Source organism: Vipera ursinii (genome assembly GCF_947247035.1).
Source record: "Vipera ursinii genome assembly, chromosome: 2".
Classification (NCBI taxonomy): Eukaryota; Metazoa; Chordata; class Lepidosauria; order Squamata; family Viperidae; genus Vipera; species Vipera ursinii.
Window position 1 is genome coordinate 9891954 of NC_139513.1, and position 21862 is coordinate 9913815.

The following is a 21862-nucleotide window of genomic DNA, read 5'->3' on the forward strand; positions in this document are numbered from 1 at the left end:
TCCCCATCCAGACCCGAACCGCCTCCAGGCAACGGGACATCACAGCAAGGGCATCACTGGGGTGGTTTGGGGTCGAAAAGAAAAGTTGGGTATCATCAGCATATTGATGATACCCAACTCCAAAACCACGAATGATCTCACCCAGCGGTTTCATGTAGATGTTGAACAGGAGAGGCGAGAGAACCGACCCCTGAGGAACTCCACAAACGAGAGACCTAGGGGCCGATCTCTGCCCCCCTGCCAACACCGACTGCGAGCGTCCCAGGAGATAGGAGGAGAACCACTGAAGAACTGTGCCTCCCACTCCCAATCCCCTGAGACGCCGCAGCAAGATACCATGGTCGATGGTATCGAAAGCCGCCGAGAGGTCTAATAGGACTAGGACAGAGGAAAATCCCCTGTCCCGCGCCCTCCAGAGATCATTCACCAGAGCGACCAATGCCGTCTCCGTGCTGTACCCGAGCCTGAAACCCGATTGGTAGGGGTCCAGAAAATCTGCTTCATCCAGGACCAGAGGGAGCTGATGCGCCACCACACTCTCAACAACCTTCGCAAGAAAGCGAAGGTTGGAGACTGGACGAAAGTTGTTCAATACAGCTGGGTCCAAGGCAGGCTTCTTGAGGAGAGGTCTCACCACCGCCTCCTTCAAGACGGTGGGGAAATAACCCTCACTCAAAGAAGCAGATATAACCGCCTGGAGCCAGCCTCGTGTCCTCTCCCTGGCTGCATAAACCAGCCAGGAAGGGCACGGGTCCAACAAACATGTGGAGGAGCTCAGCCTCCCCATAATCCTGTCCACTTCATCAGGGGTCACAGAATCAAACTCTTCCCAGGTAACATTGACAAGACCGCCCGTGTCCTGATCGCCTGACTCTGCCCAGTTGGAGTCCAAACCGGTCCGAATCCGAGCGATTTTATCCGACAGATGTTGACTAAATTCCTCGGCACGACCCTGCAAGGGATCCTCCCTCACCTCCTGATTAAGAAGTGAGCGAGTCACCCTAAACAGGGCGGCCGGGCGATTATCTGCGGACGCGATGAGGGTGGAGAAGTAATTACACCTCGCCACCCTCATCGCTGCGAGATAAGACCTAATATAGGTTCTTAACCGCAACCGGTCGGGTTCGGATCGGCTAGACCTCCAACGGCTCTCTAGGCCCCGTTTCCGACGCTTCATCTCCCGGAGCTCCGTGGAGAACCATGGAGCTCGCTGGGATCTGCGCCGGGTCAGGGGCCGCAAGGGTACAACCCGGTCAAGTGCCTCAGTGGCTGCCCTTTCCCAGGCTTCCACTAAGGCATCCGCCGAGCTGTGAGCAATGGAGGCAGGTGGGGACCCCAGCGCCGCTTGGAATCTATCAGGATCAATTCTCTAAGTGCTGACTTGAAGGTTTTTTTCCCCAGATTTATATGGCTTTTACCCTGTACGGCTCCTTTTATGGAAGTTAAGATAACTGTTTCAGCAAGGAAGGAGGCTACTAAGGCAAGCCAAAATAAAGAACTACGGAGCAAAAGAAGAAGAAAAAGATAAACTGATGGAGAAACATAAAGACTGAATGCTGTGGTTTTAGCTTATTATTGTAGTAACTTGTAGCTTTGTCTGCTTTGCTATGCGTGGTTAAAAGTTTCTGATTTTTATGATTTCTGAACTGTTAGCAATTCCTAAGTGACATTTAAAAACAAGCTAGTCTTTGACCAAAGAGGGAGTCAAGATGGAGGAGCAAATTATTAGAGATATTATTAGATATATGAGGACCCAGATTGTTGGGGGCAATTAAGCTGACTTTGTAATAATGCCGCTTGGGGTGTGTGTGAAAGCCCTAATAAGCAGGCATATACATAGAATGAAGGCTACTGCTAAGCTTGTAAGCCGCCCTGAGTCTTCGGAGAAGGGCGGGATATAAATGGAATTAAAATAAAAATATTTGAAAATTCTCTAAATAAAATCCACCAGTTCATTGATCAACTGTGCTCCAAGGATGATTTTTAAAAAATCTGTAGAAAGTTACCAGCTACTGAGGCAACTTTACAAGCAACTGAAAGTGTACAGGAGTTAACTGCAATTTTGAAATATAAACCTGACATTACCGAAAGCCCTAATAAGCAGGCATATACATAGAATGAAGGCTACTGCTAAGCTTGTAAGCCGCCCTGAGTCTTCAGAGAAGGGCGGGATATAAATGGAATTACAATAAAATAAAAAATAAATTATGGTTTAAACATAAATCTTTCAACACAACTGAAAGAAGAGCTTCAATGAATGAATGAATGAATGAACTTTATTATCAAAGTACAAAATTACTCCATAAAAGAAAAAAATATTATTCTATAATATTAGAAGGAGGGATCTAAATTTAATAATGGTTCAAACCCTGTATGTTAAGAAATTAAAGTTATATTAGAAAGTTTTGATTTTAGAAATGTGTTTAAAGAAAAGTTTAAAATTTTAAAAAAGGGTGAAAAAGATGAGTATTTTTCCCTGTAAGGTCAAAGAATCTGAAATGAACCTTGTTAATAAAAAAGATAATTCAAGGTTTATTAGGTGCAAATAGAACCTAATACTGCAACGCTCTCTACATGGGGCTGCCCTTGAGGACCACCCGGAGGCTTCAGCTGGTGCAGAATGCGGCCGCGCGAGTTGTGATGGGGGTCTCCCGATACTCCCATGTAACACCTCTACTCCGCGAGCTGCATTGGCTTCCGGTTGCCCTTCGGGTGAGATTCAAGGTGCTGGTGATGACCTATAAAGCCCTAAATGGCTTGGATCCGGGATATCTGAGGGAACACCTGCTGCCAGCATCAAGCTCCCTTCGTCCAGTGCGCTCCCACAGGGAGGGTCTTCTCAGGGTGCTGGCGGTTAAAGATTGCCGACGGGTAACACCCAGGGGTAGGGCCTTCTCAGTGGGCGCGCCTGCCCTTTGGAACCAGCTGCCCGCGGAGCTTAGGACTGCCCCCAACCTCCGTTCAATCCGCCGGGACCTGAAGACCTGGCTCTTCGAGCTCTCTGGCCCAGGCTGAGAATTTTTTAATTTTTAATTTTAACTGGGTTTTTATTTTTTCTCAGGGTTTCATTTAATCTTTTAAAATTTGTTTTAACTTTTGTATTGATTTTCTTTTAAATATCCTGTAAACCGCCCTGAGTCCTTCGGGAAAGGGCGGTATATAAATCTAAATAAATAAAATAAAATAAATAAATAAATAAGTACACACGATTTCCATAGCAAGGAAGATAAAGCAGGACTGGTTAAATTGATCATTTTATTTAAAGAGGAGAATGTATTTAAATACATTTTATACTTGGAGATCACTTCTGGATTTTGTGCTTGTGATAAAAAAAATGAAATTTTCACTTTGATTTTGCCAATTAGATAGATCTGTCGTCATAGAAATGGCTAGTTAATACACTAAAGTGTAAAAGCAAAAACTTGGGGTTGGAGTGTTTTCATCTTGTTTGATACAAAAGTCAGAAGTCAACACCTTTTTAATTTACCCTCTATTTTTCCTTCCCCTAATTTCTTATTTCTATTTGTATTTTATATATTAAATATAAAGCCTTTTTTAAATGGGATAAATATGAGGGGGAAAAGATGGTCTCTTATTTATGTGAAATGGCAATGATAGTAAATAATAATAATAATAATAATAATAATAATAATAATAATAATAATAATAGTAATCAAGTTGGAAGGGATCTTGGAGGTCATCTAGTCCAACCCCTGCTCGGGCATGAAACCCTATACCATGTTAGACAAATGGCAGTCCAGTCTCTTCTTAAAAAACATCCAGTGTTGGAGTATTCACCGCTTCTAGAGGTAGGTTGTTCCACTGATTAATTTTTCTAACTGTCAGGAAATTTCTCCCTAGTTCTAGGTCAATTCTCTCTTTGATTAGTTTACATCCGTTGCTTCTTGTCCTGCCTTCAAAAATCCACTCGTGCCTAGCGTTTGGTTTCCATTAGTAAATTAATCTCTCTGGGGCCTCCAGTTGTGAAGTTCAGACTCAAAAAAACCTCTTTCCTAATTCAGTAAATGTAATAAGGAAATGCATATATTTTAACAACTAAACCTAACAGTTAAACAGATTCTCACCCAAATGTATCTGTATATGGAACATTCAGCCATTGGTCCTCTTGAAATTTTCCCATATTTCACAAGACTTATAGGGCTTCTACACTGTGTGGGTCCTTTTATGAGAGTTAAGATATCGCTTTGTAATAAAATCTTTCCCACACACCATACATTTATAAGGCTTCTCCCCTGTGTGGATCCTTTCATGGGTGTTAAGATAAGTCTTTGTAGAAAAACGTTTTCCACATTCCATGCATTTAAAAGGCTTCTCCCCGGTATGTATCCTACTATGGTAAATAAGTTGGCAGTTCTTAATAAAGCTCTTCCCACACTCCATGCATTTATGTGGCTTCTCCCCTGTGTGGGTTTTTGTATGCGTGTTAAGATAACTGTTTGTAATAAAAGCCTTACCACACTCCATGCATTTATAAGGCTTCTCCCCTGTGTGGATCCTTTTATGGGTGTTAAGATAACTCTTCGTAGAAAAACTCTTTCCACACTCCATGCACTCATATGGCTTCTCCCCTGTGTGGATCCTTTCATGGGTGTTAAGATAACTTTTTTTAATAAAAGCCTCACCGCACTCCGTGCATTTATATGGATTCTCCCCTGAATGTATCCTACTATGGTAAATAAGTTGGCAGTTCTTAATAAAGCTCTTTCCACACTCCATGCATTTATGCGGCTTCTCCCCTGTGTGGATCTTTTTATGGGAAATAAGGTCACTGCTCTTAGAGAAGCTCCTTCCACATTCCGTGCATTTATAGGGCTTCTCTCCTGTGTGGATCCTTTTGTGAACAGTAAGAGACGAATTTTCACAGAAGCTCTTTTCACACTTTGTGCACTTATATGGCTTCTCCCCTGTATGGATCCAGTAATGGGAAGTAAGAGAAGTACTAAAAGTGAAGCTCTTTCCACACTCCATGCATTTATAGGGTTTCTCTCCTGTGTGGCTCCTTTTATGCGAAATAAGACCATTGCTCTGAGCAAAGCTCTTTCCACACTCCATGCATTTATAGGGCTTCTCCCCTGTATGGATCCGGTAATGCAAAGTAAGAGAAGAACTAAAAATGAAGCTCATTCCACACTCGATGCATTTATAGGGCTTCTCTCCTGTGTGGATCCTCTTATGATATGTAAGATGACCATTCATAGCAAAGCTTTTCCCACACTCTGTGCATTTATAGGGCTTCTCACCTGTATGGATCCGGTAATGCGAAGTAAGATAAGTTCTATAAGTGAAGCTTTTTCCACACTCCATGCATTTGTGGGGCCTCTCTCCTGTGTGAATCCTCTTATGATGTGTAAGTTGACTGTTCTTAGTAAAGCTCTTCCCACACTCAATGCATTTATATATTTTTTCTGCTTTGTGGATCTTTTTATGGTAAATAAGTTGACTGTTCTTAATAAAGTTCTTTCCACACTCCGTACATTTATGTGGCTTCTCTCCTTTGCGGGTCCTTTTTTGAGATGTACTGGAGCCATTTTTAGGAGGAAGAGACGAGGTCCGTTTGTAATTTTTCCCATTGTCTCTAGATACATAATCTTCCCCTTTGGTCTGGGTTTGATCATGTCTATTTATATCTAGTTTCTTTATGAATAGTTTTATACATTTTCCAATATATTTGTTTTTTATTTCTCCTTGTTGGGACACAGAGGCTGTCACTGACGCATGAACAGAAGACGAACTTTCCTGATTGGAAATATTTTCCTGGTTTTTCTCATGGCGTTCTACTTCCATTTGAATTGTAGGGTTCTTCATATTGTATGCACGAGTGATCATTTGGAATAGTTTTCCAGAATCTTCATTTTCCTCCCCATTATTGCCTTTAGAAGAAAAGAAAAATGAAAGTAACTTTAGGGAAAAAGAGCAAAGCTTAGGAAGTTTGAATATAATAAAAAACAAATTTTCTTAGATGCAGAGAAGCCCTGTAATAATTTGATCTGGGCTTTTTCAATTAAGATTTTAGAAGATAAATCTAGGCTTGTATGACAAAGGAAAAACCATGGATTAAATATCAAATTCTTCGAGTTTTGAAGGAAATGGGAAGATTTGGTTTGTCCAGTTTGAAATTGGATTGTCTAGTCTGCTATGTGGTTTGGATAAGAAATGGGCTCAGAAATAAGAGAATATTAGAATTAGAAGGGCATGACAGAGGTTTGTGGTATGATAAATTTAGCATCAATCTAGATTCTAGATTTTAAAACCATAATGTTAGAAATGCCACACTGAGAATATGAAATAGATATAAACTTAGGCTGGGCCCCAAAACATCTTAATGGATCTTGGCAGGAAAAAAAAATGAGCAGAAGACAATGGATAATGTGTTGAGAGCTATTAGAACACGGGTGTCAAACTTGCCATGTCACGTGACATGTTGCGATGTATCACGACTTTTTTTGCATTGCCAGAGCATCCCTATGATGCTACCGGCCAACACGCTGGCAGTTTGACACCCCTGCTTTAGAACTTGGAAATGCGGAAATACCAAATCAAGTGAAGAATGTAAAAAGGATATACAGTGCCTTCAGAAAGTATTCAGATCCCTTTCACTTTTGTTATGCTGCAGCCTGATTCTACAGTTGTTCAAATTCATTTTTTCTCACATTAATGTACGGCCAGTACCCCATAATGACAAAGTAAAATCAGAATTTTAGAAATGTCTGTACATTTATTAAAAAGAAAACACTGAAATATCACATTGGCATAAATAATAATAATAATAATAATAATAATAATAATAATAATAATAATAATAATAATAATAATAATAAAGAAGTTGGAAGGGACTTTGGAGGTCATCTAGTCCAACCCTCTGCTCGGGCAGGAAACCCTATAGCATTTCAGACAAATGGCTGTCCAGTCTCTTCTTAAAAACTTCCAGTGTTGGAGCATTCACCGCTGCTGGAGGCAGGTTGTTCCACTGGTTAATTGTTCTAACTGTCAGGAAGTTTCTCCTTAGTTCTAGGTTGCTTCTCTCTTTGATTATTTTCCATCTGTTGCTTCTTGTCCTGCCTTCAGGCACTTTGGAGAATAGCTTGACTCCCTCTTCCTTGTGGCAACCCCTGAGATATTGGAACACTGCTATCATGTCCCCCCTCATCCTTCTCTCCATTAAACTAGACATATCCAATTCCAGCAACCGTTCCTCATATATTTTATCCTCCAGACCTCTAATCATCTTTGTTGCTCTTCTCTGCACTCTTTCTAGAGTCTCAACAGACCCTTCATTCAGTACTTTGTTGAAGCACCTTTGGCAGCAATACAGCCTCAAGTCTTTTTGTGTATAACATGACAAGCTCTGCACACCTGACCCTTTGCAATAACATGTGAAATTTATGCCTCCTATTTTACTTGATCATTGCTGACATGCTTCTACACCTAGATTGGAGTCCACCTGTGGAAAATTAAATTGGTTGGACATGATTTGGAAAGGCACACAGCTCTCCATAGAAGGCCTCACAGCTAACAATGCATACTGTAGCAGAGCAAAAGCCATGAGATCAAAGGAACCTTATTGCAAGGCACAGAAGGCTACAATAAAATTTCTGCCACACTGAAGATTCCTAAGAGCACAGTGGCCTCTATAATTCTCAAATGGAAGAAGTTTGACACAACCAGGACTCTGGTTGCCCAGTTAAACTGAGCAATCAGGGGAGAAGGGCTGTAGTAAGAGAGGTGACTAAGAACACGATGGTCACTCTGACTGAGCTCCAGAGATCCTGTGTGGAGATGGGACAGAGTTCCAGAAGGACAACCATCACTGCAGCCCTCAACCAATCTGGGCTTTATGGCAGAGAGGCTAGACAGAAGCCCCTCCTCAGTGCAAAACACATGAAAGCCTGCTTAGAGTTTGCAAAAAAGCACCTCAATGACTCTCAAACTGTGAGGAACAAGATTCTGTGGTCTGATGAAACCAAGATTGTGGTCTGATGAAACCAAGATTCTGTGGTCTGATGAAACCAAGATTGAACTGCTTGACCTCAATTCTAAATGTTACGTCTGGAAGAAACCAGGCACTGCTCATCGCCTGCCCAATACCATCCCAACAGCAAAGGATGGTGGTGGCAGCATCAAGCTGTGGGGATGTTTTTCAGCATCCGGGACTGGGAGACTGGTCAGAATTGAGGGAAAAATGAATGGAGCAAAGTACAGGGATGCTCTCTACATGGGGCTGCCCTTGAAGACCACCCGGAGGCTTCAGCTGGTGCAGAGTGCAGCTGCACGGGTAGTGATGGGAGCACCCCAATACTCCCATATTACACCCCTCCTGCGTGAGCTGCATTGGCTACCGGTTGCCCTCCGGGTGAGATTTAAGGTGCTGGTACTTACCTTTAAAGCCCTACATGGCTTAGGCCCGGGATACTTGCAGGACCATCTGCTGCCGGGAACGAATTCCCATCGCCCAGTACGCTCAAACAGAGAAGGCCTCCTCAGGGTACCGTCAGCTAGGCAATGTCGGCTGGCGACCCCCAGGGGGAGGGCCTTCTCTGTGGGAGCACCAGTCCTATGGAATCAGCTCCCCCCTGAGCTTCGGATGGCCCAAAATCTCGTCCTTTCGCCACGGCCTCAAAACACTCCTTTTCCACCTGGCTGACCTGGACTGACAGGCATTTTAATTATATTTACAATTTTTAATTTATTTTTAATTTTTAATTTTAATTTATTGCACAGATGATTTTAATTTTATTTTTATCTTAATTTCTGTACTTATTATATGTTTTGTTGTTAGCCGCCCTGAGTCCTTCGGGAGATAGGACGGGATATAAATCCCATTAATAAATAAATAAATAAATAAATAAATATATCCTCAAAGAAAACCTGTTTCACTGGTCCAAAGGTTCACTTTCCAACATGACAATGATCCTAAGCACACAGCAAAGACAACACAGGAGAACTCTATGAATGTCCTAGAATGGCTCAACCAGAGCCCTGAGTTGAAAGCTATTGAGCATCACTGGAGGGAGCTGAAAATAGCTGTCCACCGATGGCCGCCATCCAACCTGACTGAGCTTGAGAGGATTTGCAAGGAAGAATGGCAGAAAATCCCGCAATCCAGGTGTGCAAAGCTAGTTGCGTCATACCGAAAAAACACTCGAGGCGGTAGTTCCTTACAAAAGTGCTTCAACAAAGTACTGCATGAAGGGTCTGAATACTTATAATGTGATATTTCAGGTTTTGCTTTTTAATCAATTCACAAACATTTCTAAAATACCCTTTTCACTTTGTCGTTATGGGTACTGACAAAGAAAATGAATTTCAACAACTGTAGAACTACATTGCAGCAAAACTAAACTGGCAAAAGTGAAGGATGTTTGAATACTTTCTGAATGCACTGCAACCCTCAGTAGTTTTCATATTATCAGAAAGATTCCAGGTAAAGGGAACTATCATATTCAACAACATAAAGCAGAATTTGAATCTCACTTGTGTAGAAAAGATAAATATGTAATTGCTAAAACCTCTAAATAGGCTGACGAATGTGAAAATGAACAGAAAAAAAAATCAAAAGTGTATAAATGTACCTCAAACGTATATTGGAAATGTGGGCAAGATAAAGGATCATTTTGTTGTGCTTTGATAGACTTGTAAAAACTCTAGGAAACTTTGCATTCAAAGATATTCAGTGACTCGAAGAACTTTAAAGATTAATATACAACTGGAATCAGAAGAGTTTATCTTGGCACTAATCAACAGTCACCAAAGATTGTTTCTGAGCATGACAGGCATAGGTAAAGGTAAAGGTTCCCCCGCACATGCGTGCTAGTCGTTTCTGACTCTAGGGGCCAGTGCTCATCTCCGTTTCAAAGCCGAAGAGCCAGCGCTTGTCCGAAGATGTCTCCGTGGTCATGTGGCTGGCATGACTAGACGCCAAAGGCACACGGAACGCTGTTACCTTCCCACCGTAGTGGTCCCTATTTTTTACTTGCATTTTTACATGCTTTCGAACTGCTAGGTTGGCAGAAGCTGGGACAAGTAACAGGCGCTAACTCTGTTACGCGGCACTCGGGATTCGACCTGCCAAACTGCCAACCTTCTGATCGACAAGCTCAGCTTCCTAACCCACTGAGCCACCGCGTCCCTTTGACAGGCATAGTGAGACTATTATACACAAAAAGCTGGAAAGGCTCTACAATAACTAGAATGGTGGATTGGTTGGGGAAGATGATAGAATTCTCAATAATGACTAAATCGAATCTGATCAGGCGAAGGATCGTATCTATATTAGTGACTGGAAACCACTGATGGACTTTTTACTAAAAAAAATGAACTTTTTATCAAATTTTAGTTTGAAGATTAAAAATGATCCAATGTGTAAAGGAGGAAACAATGATGTAACCTTAGAACAGGCATGTCAAACTCGCAATGTCACGTGACATCACGCGACGTATCGCAACCTTTTCCCCATTGCCGGCAATGGGGTGGGCGTGGTTTCAGTATGATGCAATCGGCCCGTGGGCTGGCAGTTTGACATGCCTGCCTTAGAAAGAGGGGACAAATTATAAGTTAGTACTTTGTCTTTTCTCTTCAATTTTATCATACTTTTTTCTCATTCACTAATTACATTACTATATCTTCTTTGTTTCCTCTTCAAAATTTCTATTGTTTTTAATAAAATTATAATAATAATAAAAAGAAAGTGCTAATATTATCTAATTGTGGTCAGGTACATCTTTCTGGAATGGCGGAGCAGCGGGGGACCTCGCCGTTAGCTGACCAGACTATGATAACTATGATGGCTTGCCTTTTACACATCATCCCCAAAGGACTCAGAGGTTCCTGGATATTAGCCACCGTGAGAGGGTGGCTTGAACTTACATCTGCTGCCCCTAGAGGTGAGAGCTCTAGGAGGCATGCCATATCCGGAGTGGTTGTTTCAGACCACCACCTCCTCCCCGGGAATTGGCTCGGCAGCCGTCGTGAGAGGACGGTGGTCGGCCTGCTCGGGGGGTTTACCCAGCTGAGTGGCAGCAGCTGGGCGGAGGTCTGGGACACCTATTTACCCTCTGTTAGATCCTCCTTACTGACTGATCATCAACTATGGACTGCCCTCTACGTGGACTACTCCTCATGCCTTTCCTTAAATATTCTTGCACGGACTTGTTCGCCCTCAGGGGTGCTCCCCCTTCCTGGGTGCGACCCGCCTTTCTAGCCGCTTACGATCTCGAGGAAGGGCCCATTTATTGGGACCCCGAGAGATGGCTGGGCACGGGTAGGGGCCTTCGACGGAAACCCAATAGGAGGCCCCTGATTAGTTTTCTTTCTAAATTTTTTAGGGGGCTAGGGAGGGGGGAGGGTACTCTTTTTGGTTGTTTGGACAAGGGGGGCAGTCCAACAACCTCTGTTCAGGCCAGTGCCAAGGTGGTTCGCGGGGGGGAGGAGCGGGGGCCGGTTGCCTCCGGGGCTCCAGGGCTCCAGGGCTGGTCGTGGGAATACCTATTCCCACGACGTTAGGGAATGGCAGCAGGTGCAGGAACAGAGGGCCGTATCGTACTCAGGGAAGGCCTCTCCGCTGCTTAAAAGCGGTGGGGCACTCCGACCCTCTGGCTCCGCCCCAGGGCTCTGGGAGTGAGGATGTGCAGCCTCCTGAGCTCCGGCTGGTGTACTTGAATGCCAGGTCTGTTGCTAATAAAGCTCCCCTCGTCCGTGACTTGGTCGAGGGTGAGCAGGCGGACCTGGCTTGCATCACAGAGACTTGGTTGGGCCCAGAGGGAGGGATTCCTCTGGTTGACCTTTGCCCACCAGGTTTCTGGGTGCTACACCGGCCTTGGGCTCAGGGTAGGGGTGGGGGTGTGGCTGTTGTTATGAGGGAGACCTTGTGTCCGCGGGAGGCCACCGTTCCCCAGATAGTCGGGTGTGAGTCTCTCTTTTTGAGATGCGGCCCTGGTGCGCAGTTGGGCTTGCTGCTGGTGTACCTTTCGCCTAGTCACATAGCAGCAGCCCTGCCTGAGCTTCTCGATGTCCTCTCTGGGTTGGTGATTGAGTTCCCGAAACTTATAGTTTTGGGGGACTTCAATCTACCATCGCTGGGAGGATCATCTGAGTTGGCTCGGGAGTTCATGGCTTCCATGACGGCCATGGACCTGACGCAAGTAATTTCGGGACCGACTCATGAGGGAGGCCACACTCTTGACTTAGTTTTCTTATCTGGACGGTGGTTAGATGATCTTGGTGGGGGCTCCCCAATTGTTATGCCCCTGTCATGGACCGATCATCATCTCCTGCGGCTGGTCTTCCATTTTGCCACCCCCCGCCGTGGGTGTGTGGAACCAATTAAATGGTACCGCCCCAGACGCTTAATGGATCCCCAGAGGTTCCAGGCGGCGCTGGGGTCCCCACCTGCCTCCCTTGCTCACAGCTCGGCAGACGCCTTAGTGGAAGCCTGGGAAAGGGCAGCCACTGAGGCTCTTGACCAAGTTGTACCCCTGCGGCCCCTGACCCGGTGCAGATCCTGTCGAGCTCCATGGTTCTCTGCAGAGCTCCGGGAGATGAAGCGTCGGAGACGGGGCCTAGAGAGCGGTTGGAGATCCAGCCGATCCGAATCCGACCGATTGCGACTAAGAACCTATACTAGGTCTTATCTCGCTGCGATAAGGGAGGCGAGGTCTAACCACTTCGCCACCCTTATCGCGTCCGCAGATAATCACCCGGCCGCCCTGTTTAGGGTGACTCGCTCCCTCCTGAATCAGGAGGTGAGGGAGGAACCCTTGCAGGGTCGTGCCGAGGAGTTTAACCAGCATCTGTCGGACAAAATCGCTCGGATTCGGACCGGTCTGGACTCTGACTGGGCAGAGTCTGTCGAGCAGGACGCGGGCGGTCTTGTCGATATCACCTGGGAGGAGTTTGATTCTGTGACTCCAGAGGAAGTGGACAGGATCATGGGGAGGCTGAGCACCACCACATGTTTATTGGACCCGTGCCCTTCCTGGCTGGTCTATGCAGCCCGGGAGAGGACACGCAGCTGGTTCCAGGCAGTTATATCGGCTTCTCTGAGCGAGGGTAGCTTCCCCGCCGTCTTGAAAGAGGCAGTGGTGAGGCCTCTCCTCAAGAAGCCTGCCTTGGACCCAGCTGTATTGAACAACTTTCGTCCTGTCTCCAACCTTCGCTTTCTTGCGAAGGTTGTTGAGAGCGTGGTGGCACATCAGCTCCCTCTGGTCCTGGATGAAGCGGATTATCTAGACCCGTACCAATCGGGTTTCAGGCCCGGGTACAGCACGGAGACGGCATTGGTCGCACTGGTGAATGATCTCTGGAGGGCTCGGGACAGGGGGCATTCCTCTGTTCTGGTCCTATTAGACCTCTCAGCGGCTTTCGATACCATCGACCATGGTATCCTGCTGCGGCGTCTCAGGGGATTGGGAGTGGGAGGCACGGTTTTACAGTGGTTCTCCTCCTATCTCCAGGGACATTCGCAGTCGGTGTTGGCAGGAGGGCAGAGGTCGACCGCGAGGTCTCTCATTTGTGGAGTTCCTCAGGGGTTGGTCCTCTCGCCTCTCCTGTTCAACATCTATATGAAACCGCTGGGTGAGATCATTCGTGGTTTTGGAGTTGGGTATCATCAGTATGCTGATGATACCCAGCTTTTCCTTTTGACCCCAAACCACCCCAGTGATGCCCTCAACGTGATGTCCCATTGCCTGGAGGCGGTTCGGGTCTGGATGGGGAGGAACAGACTTCAACTCAACCCCGACAAGACCGAGTGGCTTTGCATACCTTCATCCCGGGTTTATTCGGACATTCCACCTCTCGCTATGGGGGGTGAACTATTACCCCCCGTAGATAGGGCTCGCAACTTGGGAGTCCTCCTAGATTCACGGCTCACCCTGGAAGATCATATAGGAGCTGTGACTAGGGGGGCTTTCGCCCAGGTTCGCCTGGTGCGCCAGTTGCGGCCCTATCTAAGCCGGGATGATCTATGCACGGTCACTCATGCGCTCGTGACCTCTCGACTAGACTACTGCAACGCTCTCTACATGGGGCTGCCCTTGAGGACCACCCGGAAGCTCCAACTGGTACAGAATGCAGCCGCGAGAGTTGTGTTGGGAGTCTCCCGATACTCCCACGTTACACCTCTGCTCCGTGAGCTGCATTGGTTACCAGTTGCCTTCTGGGTGAGATTCAAGGTACTAGTAATGGTATTCAAAGCCCTACATGGCAGGGGTCCGGAGTACCTGAGGGAACACCTGCTGCCGGCATCGACTTCCCTCTGCCCTGTGCGTTCCCACAGAGAGGGCCTCCTCAGGGTGCCACCGGTCAGAGAATGTCGACTGGTGGCCCCCAGGGGGAGATCCTTCTCTGTGGGCGCCCCGGAGCTATGGAACCAGCTACCGGTTGAGCTCCGGACGGCGCCCGACCTTCGCTCCTTTCGCCGCGAGCTAAAAACATACTTTTTTGAACAAGCTGGCCTGGCCTGATGAGGGGATTGGGGGGGGGGGTTTGCTATTGTTATTTTATTAGGTTTTAAAGATGTATTTTAGTATGTGGGCATTTATTTAATCTTCTTTTAACTTTTGTAATTTGTATTTTTATTCTTGCCCTGTTCACCGCCCTGAGTCCTTCGGGAGAAGGGCGGTATAGAAATAGTATTAAATAAATAAATAAATAAATAAATAAATAAATAAATAAATAAATAAATAAATAATTACAGAAGGTCTTCCAAAGACTCTGACTGGGGAGTAGCATATTCTTACCCAAAGAGGCCACATTCCGATGATTTTCCAGCATGACTTCCCAATGCAGTGCTTTTTGGTCAGCATCCAGCAGGGACCACTCCTCATTAGAGAAATACACAGCCACCTCCTTAAAGGACATAAGACCCTCCTGAATGAGAAGAAAACAGAAGAATAATCAGGAGGATTTTCAAGATCTATCCTATTGTTTAAGTGATTATCAGCAAACATATACATTTCAGGTCATTCAGTGAAATAAATCACACTTTTTGTCTGGATCTGTCTGTTTGTCAATCTACCCCCATCCATCAGCAAGACTTTCAGCATCTGGAGAGAATCAACTGGAATGGGCCTTGGAAACCCCATCTATCACTCGCTGCCATACACCCAGCGTTTGCCGAAGAAAATACAGGTGGGGTTCTTTTTACCATTTAAGTGAAAGGCTTGTGTTGTCTCCAGAACAAACAATCTTGTTGTTGTTAGCTGCGAAGTCGTGTCTGACCCATCGCGACCCTATGGACAATGTTCCTCCAGGCCTTCCCGTCCTCTACCATCTTCTGGAGTCCATTTAAGCTCACGCCTACTGCTTCAGTGACTCCATCCAGCCACCTCATTCTCTGTTGTCCCATTATTCTATTGCCCTCCATCTTTCCCAGCATTAGACTCTTCTCCAGTGAGTCCTTCCTTCTCATTACGTGGCCAAAGTATTTGAGTTTTAGCTTCAGGATCTGGCCTTCTAAAGAGCAAACAATCTTATGCACGCTCAAAACCTTCATTGAAGTTGTTTGAGAGGCACCCAAGGATTTACACGGGTGTCATCAATAGACAAAGGCACACAAGCCCTGTTTTGGCTGCTCCACAGATTACAAGGAATTTACTGCTTGTATCCCAACCCAATGGCTGAAGAAGAGATTGTTTGGCCCCAAATTCCAGGCACAAATCAGAGTATTAGAAATTCCTTTAAAGGCTGAAGGGCCTTGATTTGGCCACCCTCTTTGGATTTTAACAGTCTGCTTCATCTTTTAACCTGGTCCCATTATTTTTCTTATCACTGGCTATAAAGAAGGCGTTTTAGAAGCCGTAAGGTGCCAATGTGATTCTTTCCATTATAGAGTAGCCTTGCCTAATTGCACGTCAAAAAATTAACAATAGGATCACGATTCAGCAAACTTTAAAACTGTGAAAATTTTATTTTTCATTATCCCTCTCTTACTTGAGTTGGAGTTTCAACCACACTTTCAGCAGCATCGTAGAAAGGAGTCAGATTCGTTCTATTCATCCCTGTGAGGGAGACAGAATTTTTAAATGGTTAATTAATAAAATAACAGGAGACATTCTAGAGAAGAGGAGACGTAGAGATGGTAAGATAGCTGGGACCTCTCTTGGGAATGGGTGGACTTGATTACCATCTGAGATGTCCTGAGTTGCAGATTCCTGATGGATCTTCCGGGAAAACAGCTCCCGAGGGGAATTTGATAGATTCCGCCTTCTCACAGGACCTCTGGTTTGCAGAGTGAAAGACTTGAAATAGGAGGAAGGAAAAAAGAAAAATAAATAAGACCCCACAAAACATGAAGAGGATTCTTCTTCTCTAAAAACAACTTCAATGCCCCAATATCTCTCAGTGAGCCTAGAATGTAAGAAAGGAACAGCTGTCCCAAGTCTATCTTGTAGAGTGGATAATGGAACAATGTCCTAGCAAAACATCTCCACATATTATGAAGAGCAGCGAAGTAGGAAAGGGAGGTGTGAAAAATTCACACACATTCTTTATTCCCTTCTGGACTTCCAAGGTGAAGGTCTCTCACCTGCAATTCGTTTTGCTCCTTCTGCTCCTCTGCCTGACTCATGAGGAAGCCTTCCGCCAGGGCCACCACTTGGGAGCTGGTCTCTGCTCCACACTCCCGCAACCAGTTTGCCATCTGTGGGGGCAGAAGGGCCAGGAGCTGCTCCAGAACAACCAGGTCCAACATTTGGGTTTTAGTGTGCTTTTCTAACCTTAGCCACTGACTATAAAAGTTGTAGAGTCGGCTGCAAAGTCCTCGGGGACCTTCAGTCTCCTGGTATTGGATGTCTCTGAAGTTCCAGGGCTGAATCTCTGAATGGATGAAGGTTTTGTTCTCCAGCATCTTCTGCCAGGTTCTTGCCCAGATCTTCCCACAGCTGCCAGGCTCACTTGCTAAAGGTTGTTTCTGCATCCTTTGTCTTGTCCTGGAAGGAAATTCCATATAGGTCAGACGAATCTTGTGGATCTCCAAACACCTTTCAATTCATAGGATTATCCCTGTAGCTGCAGGATTGACCAAAAAGGCTATCCAAGTTTTTCGCCCAAGAGTTGACTTTTTGTTGTTAGGAAGGTTGTTGAGATGCCTCTAGTTTCTGCATCTGAGATGGAAAAGAAAATAAATTCAAAAAATGAGAAGGTGGTGGATTTAACCACTGAACAACATTCATCCTCATGACAGCAAAGCTGGTAAAGGACCGCAGGGGTATTGAGCAAATGGACCCTCTGGATATTTGTGTGTCTGTCTGTTCATCAAGTGTGGTGCAAAATATGGTCCTAGTGTCCATCAAGACATGGAATATTTTATGTTTTATATTTGGAGGATTTTCTCATTCTTTTCCCCTTGAAGGATAGGCTAGCTTTTTTCCAAATTTAAGATCTACATATACCCTACACTTAAGAGTTCATAAAGATGCCAGAAATTAAGGAGCTTAAAAACTGGAATGGAATACAGAATTTTGACACATGTTTCTTGTGCTTTATATTGAGACATTTAGTCATTAGACATTCATTAAGGATGTTCCCCACTCTTGTCTTTAAGTTTGTATGTTTGGTGGCTCAGTGGGTTAGGACGCTGAGCTTGTCAATCAGAAGGTCGGCAGTTTGGCGGGTCGAATCCCGAGTGCCGCATAACAGAGTGAGTGCCTGTTACTCGTCCCAGCTTCTGCCAACCTAGCAGTTCGAAAGCATGTAAAAATGCAAGTAGAAAAAGAGGGACTACTACAGTGGGAAGGTAACAGCGTTCTGTGCACCTCTAGCATCTAGTCATGCTGGCCACATGACCACGGAGACGTCCTCGGACAAGCACTGGCTCTTCGGCTTTGAAACAGAGATGAGCACCAGCCCCTAGAGTCGGAAACGACTAGCACGCATGTGCAGGGGAACCTTTACCTTTACTGTACCAAGTGACTGGAGCCAGAGAAGAGGTACGGAGGAAGTTCCAAAAATGGCTCATGCCAAGAAAGAAAACTTTATCTTTTGTCAGAGAGTGAGGAAAAGGAAGACGACCCGGGAAGGAGCAACATTCTAACAATGACAGGAAGGTTGAGTTCACATCAGATGAAATGCCAAGGAAATGACCCTGGTTTAGGATGCTCACTTCCTGTTTTTCAGCACTTGCTTTTTGGGAACAAAGGCTGCTTCACACAATTTGCTTTGACTCCAAGCTGGTTAACCAACCGTACAGGCAAAGTTCACATGAAACTCAGGGCTTGAAAGAACACCCACCCTCTTAAGCATGGAGGATCTGATCTTAGTTTATTCTTTGTCTCCAGAAGAAGCATGAAACTGAAGGGTTCTGTAACTGGAACTTGAAAAAGAAACAAATTGTGTAGCCTTGCCTAACTATTGCTATCTGGCTTTTGTATTCAGCATTTTCGCAGGGACAAATTTCATGTGAGCGTGGGAAACATGTACACGTGATGTTCTGAAGGAGGGAATAAGGGAATGTACAGGAATGATTGAGGTCTTCCTTAGATTGTAATAACTGCGTTGTCTGATTTTCATTGGCTAACAAAATTTATAAAGCAACGCATACTAACTTTGTAAGGTGTGGCACTTCTGAACGCAACTGCTGCCAGTGTTCAGACTGTGTTCCCACCCAGGACTTATTCTGATAAAAAATGAAGTACTTATTTCTTTAAGAAGCCTCTGCTTGAGTTCTCATGGAGTTCTCCTGATTGGATTTTTATGATTCCTCAAGTTTTGCCAAGGCCCAGTGACCTTACAAAACATTTGCAGCTTATGTATCCAAAATGGAAAATCAAAGGATCAGGAAGACAGGGTAACTAATTTAACTAGCGAGACTCCATTCCCAAAGAAAACTTTACAAGAAGAAAATGTTATAAAACCACTAAAGTCAGTGAGGAAAGTGGGGAATGCAATTAGGTACTTTAACTTCTGTGCAGCTGGGGCATATTCTGACAAATCTTTCTTGATCAGCTATCAAAGACTCAAAATACTGTACTGGACAAATACATTTAAAAGACGTTTTGAATTTCTCTTTTCTGGTTATTCATTTTAATGATTTCAAAAGTCAGTCCGAGTTAAGAACACTCTTTAAAACACTAAATATCTCAGGTCAGAAAACAGCAATCGAGAGGAGATCTATATCAATCGATTTCATGAGAAAATAAATCAACCTTTGAACATAAGAGTGTAGGTTTAGACAGCAGGACCCCATTAATCATCCTTTGGGAACTTGAGAAGCCTGAATTAACAAGCCACCATCCGATACACACGAGCCATTGACAGCCTAACATCACCTTCTGATTCCTGCCACTCCGACAAACACCTTCCCCACTTCTTAGCCTTAATCCACATTTTTCCAAACAAGGACAAATGAAGACAAACATGGATTTCCATTCCCAGACTTAATAATAATAATAATAAAGTTGGAAGGGACCTTGGAGGTCATCTAGTCCAACCCCCTGCTCAGGCAAGAAACCTTATACCATTTCAGGCAAATGGCTTGGCAAATGGTTTGGGAGACACCGGCCCAACCGGGCACTGAGTGCGAATTCTGCGTCTCAACCCCACTTGCGTCTCCTTCCCTACAGCCTCTCCCTCTTTCGTTTGCCGGCAGAGCCCCTTTTAGATCGGGTGGGGGGGGGGAGGAGAAGACGGGGAAGCAGCTCCCCAGTCACGGTCTTCCCACCCGGGGCCCTGGATTTGCACCCGGAGCCCGCGGGGGGACTTCCGGCCAGGCTCCCCTCCCCCCATGCAGAGGCTCCCCCCAGAAAAGGGGGGGAACGGCCCCTCCCTTCTGGCGACCCCCATTTCTCTCCTTTGCTCCACTCGCTCCCTTGCCGGGCTCCTGCATGGGAAAGGGCGGCAGGGGAACATGGGACCGCGGACTCCCACCCCGGGGGAAAACTTGACCCGTCTCCACGCTCGCCTCCAACGCGGGTCTCCTTTGCACGGGCAGAGCCGACACTCACGGAACTCAGGAGTCTCGTCTGCAGCCTCTGCGCCTCCCGCAAAAGCCCCGTCCCCGCCTCTCAGCGGAGGGAGGTGGAAAAGAGAAAGAACAGCTGCTTCCCACGGACGACCCAGGCAACAAGTGCCTTGTTCTGGCTAAAGCTTCCCGCGCATGCTCTGTTTCCCCCTTAGTCTGACGGCACCCGCTGGTGGACTCTGCCCGAGATACCAGGATTTTCGGAACGGGCGGGAAAGAGAAAGAGCCTTCTGTGGGGAAGTGGAGGGCAAGGATGATGGACATGGGAGTAGGAGGAGAGGTTCCTTGCCCAAAAAGGCGTCGGTGTCTCCAGAGGCCGCAGCTTCTCCATCTTCCTGTCCAGGAACCCGTCTGTGGAGAAAAATCTCCCCGGAGGATTTGAACTCGCTTCCCTCAAGAACAGCTGCCCTGAAGGCTCCGCAGAGATTGGAGGAGGCCTCAAAAAGGGCACAAATCCTCTCAGAAAAAGCCAGGCAGTCAGAAGACGAGGACCAGGAGCTTCTCTGGGAAACACAATTTGTGTCTTGCGGTCGTTGTGAACTTCAGCCTGAAGGGGAGGAAGAACATGGGACATGGGCAGGGAAGCCGCAACTGGGGAAATGTGTTTATTTCTCTATTTCTGTATCTACCACCTACCGTCGTCCAATTCTTGGCTACAGATGCCTCAGGGTCGCCGATGTGGAATTCGTAGTCTAGTTGAAATAAACAATCACAAGCCAAAACATCCAAGAGAAAATGATGGAAATTTATATGTACTTCTTCGCAAAAGGGGTGCTCCTTGTGCATGCAAGCACACTGTGGACACACCCCAAATCTATAATATTCGTTCTTTATATTCTCCATTGCCATTACACATTTACCTCCCTCTTTTTCATTGCCTTAATAATCATACTGTAATCATGTCGTGGCCACCTATCCAAGGCTTCTAAAGTGAATACATTACCTCCGCCCCTGATTACATCTCCCACTACTCTAATTTTATCACCACTCCCCCCCCCCAGCCCTTATTTATGAATTTCAATTTGTGGTTGTTAGACCTAGGGGTTGTCTCTAAAGTTACTATCATATCAGTAAATTCTGGTTAGGACCGGTTTTCAGCTAGCAGAGACCTTCCTACATACAATCCTCAAACTTCAAGCTACGCTCCTGAGATTAAAATATATACAATGTATTTGCTTCACAGTCTCTAGCATGTCTTCTCACAGTTCTGTAAAAACAATAAGCTCTTTTTCCCCCACACCGGGAAGGCCGAGTGGCTTCTTGAACCAAGGAAAGGATGCTGAAGGGAATGAAAAAGCTGCTCCAAAGTAGGGGAAAAGCTGAAACTAGTGGATGTTCCAGAAATTTTACCTCACAACGAGGCTTCTTGGAGGAGAAATGAAGAGGGGGAAACAGCATTTGTGACTGGAGAAAAGGTGGAATTGCAAAAGGATGGAAAGCAGAGATGGAATAGAGAATATAACATCAAAACATCGGAGTGGGGAAATGAGGAAAAATGTTTTTTATTTAGGGTAATACCAAAAAACCCTCAGGAAATACAAGTAGGAAACTTAAGACCTTTGTAGAGTTTAAGGCAACTGGGATGTCTCTAGATCATGAATAAAAAGAAAAGTACAATTGTCGTCTAATTTTATATGGCTGCCATTCTGATTTCCATTTCTTTAGTAATGAAAAATTGGACAATAATCGGCAGAAAACTGGAATTGGTGCCTCTTCTCCATATTGACACAGAATCATCAGGGGTACTATCTGAATAAAGAGCCTCAACCCAGCAGGAGCCTCTGAAACTCAAGAGGTTTGTCACCCATCCAAACCTTCCCCAAAAAATTGTGATTAGCAATTCTTAGGGCTTTTCTTATTGTAGTACATTAAGCAGCTACAAAGACA

General features: G+C 45.3%; 1 protein-coding gene across 2 annotated transcripts; it reads right to left on the minus strand.

Moving 5' to 3' along the window:
- Positions 1-3236: 3236 nt before the first annotated feature.
- Positions 3237-20115, minus strand: LOC310636475 (uncharacterized protein). 2 transcript variants are annotated; one of them, XM_083356350.1, is made up of 6 exons: positions 19959-20115; positions 16544-17120; positions 16142-16256; positions 15949-16016; positions 14757-14886; positions 3237-5891 (listed from the first exon to the last, which is right to left on the minus strand). In XM_083356350.1, exons 2-6 carry the CDS (start codon positions 16961-16963, stop codon positions 4165-4167), a joined length of 2460 nt encoding a protein of 819 aa, XP_083212476.1. In that variant the 5' UTR covers positions 16964-17120; positions 19959-20115; the 3' UTR covers positions 3237-4164. The 2 variants fall into 2 exon arrangements, with proteins under 2 accessions (XP_083212476.1, XP_083212475.1); XM_083356349.1 differs by lacking the exon at positions 19959-20115 and adding an exon at positions 18247-18311 and having other exon boundaries at positions 16544-16946.
- Between the last annotated feature and the right edge of the window lie 1747 nt (positions 20116-21862).

Coding starts and splice junctions, on each gene's coding strand:
- LOC310636475 (XM_083356349.1), bottom strand. CDS start 18,302: ATGCTTCTTCTGGAGACAAAGAATAAACTAAGATCAGATCCTCCATGC. Junction 16,947..18,246: donor GATCCTCCATGCTTAAGAGG/GTGGGTGTTCTT, acceptor ATTTCCTTCCAG/GACAAGACAAAGGATGCAGA. Junction 16,257..16,543: donor AGGAGCAAAACGAATTGCAG/GTGAGAGACCTT, acceptor TCCTATTTCAAG/TCTTTCACTCTGCAAACCAG.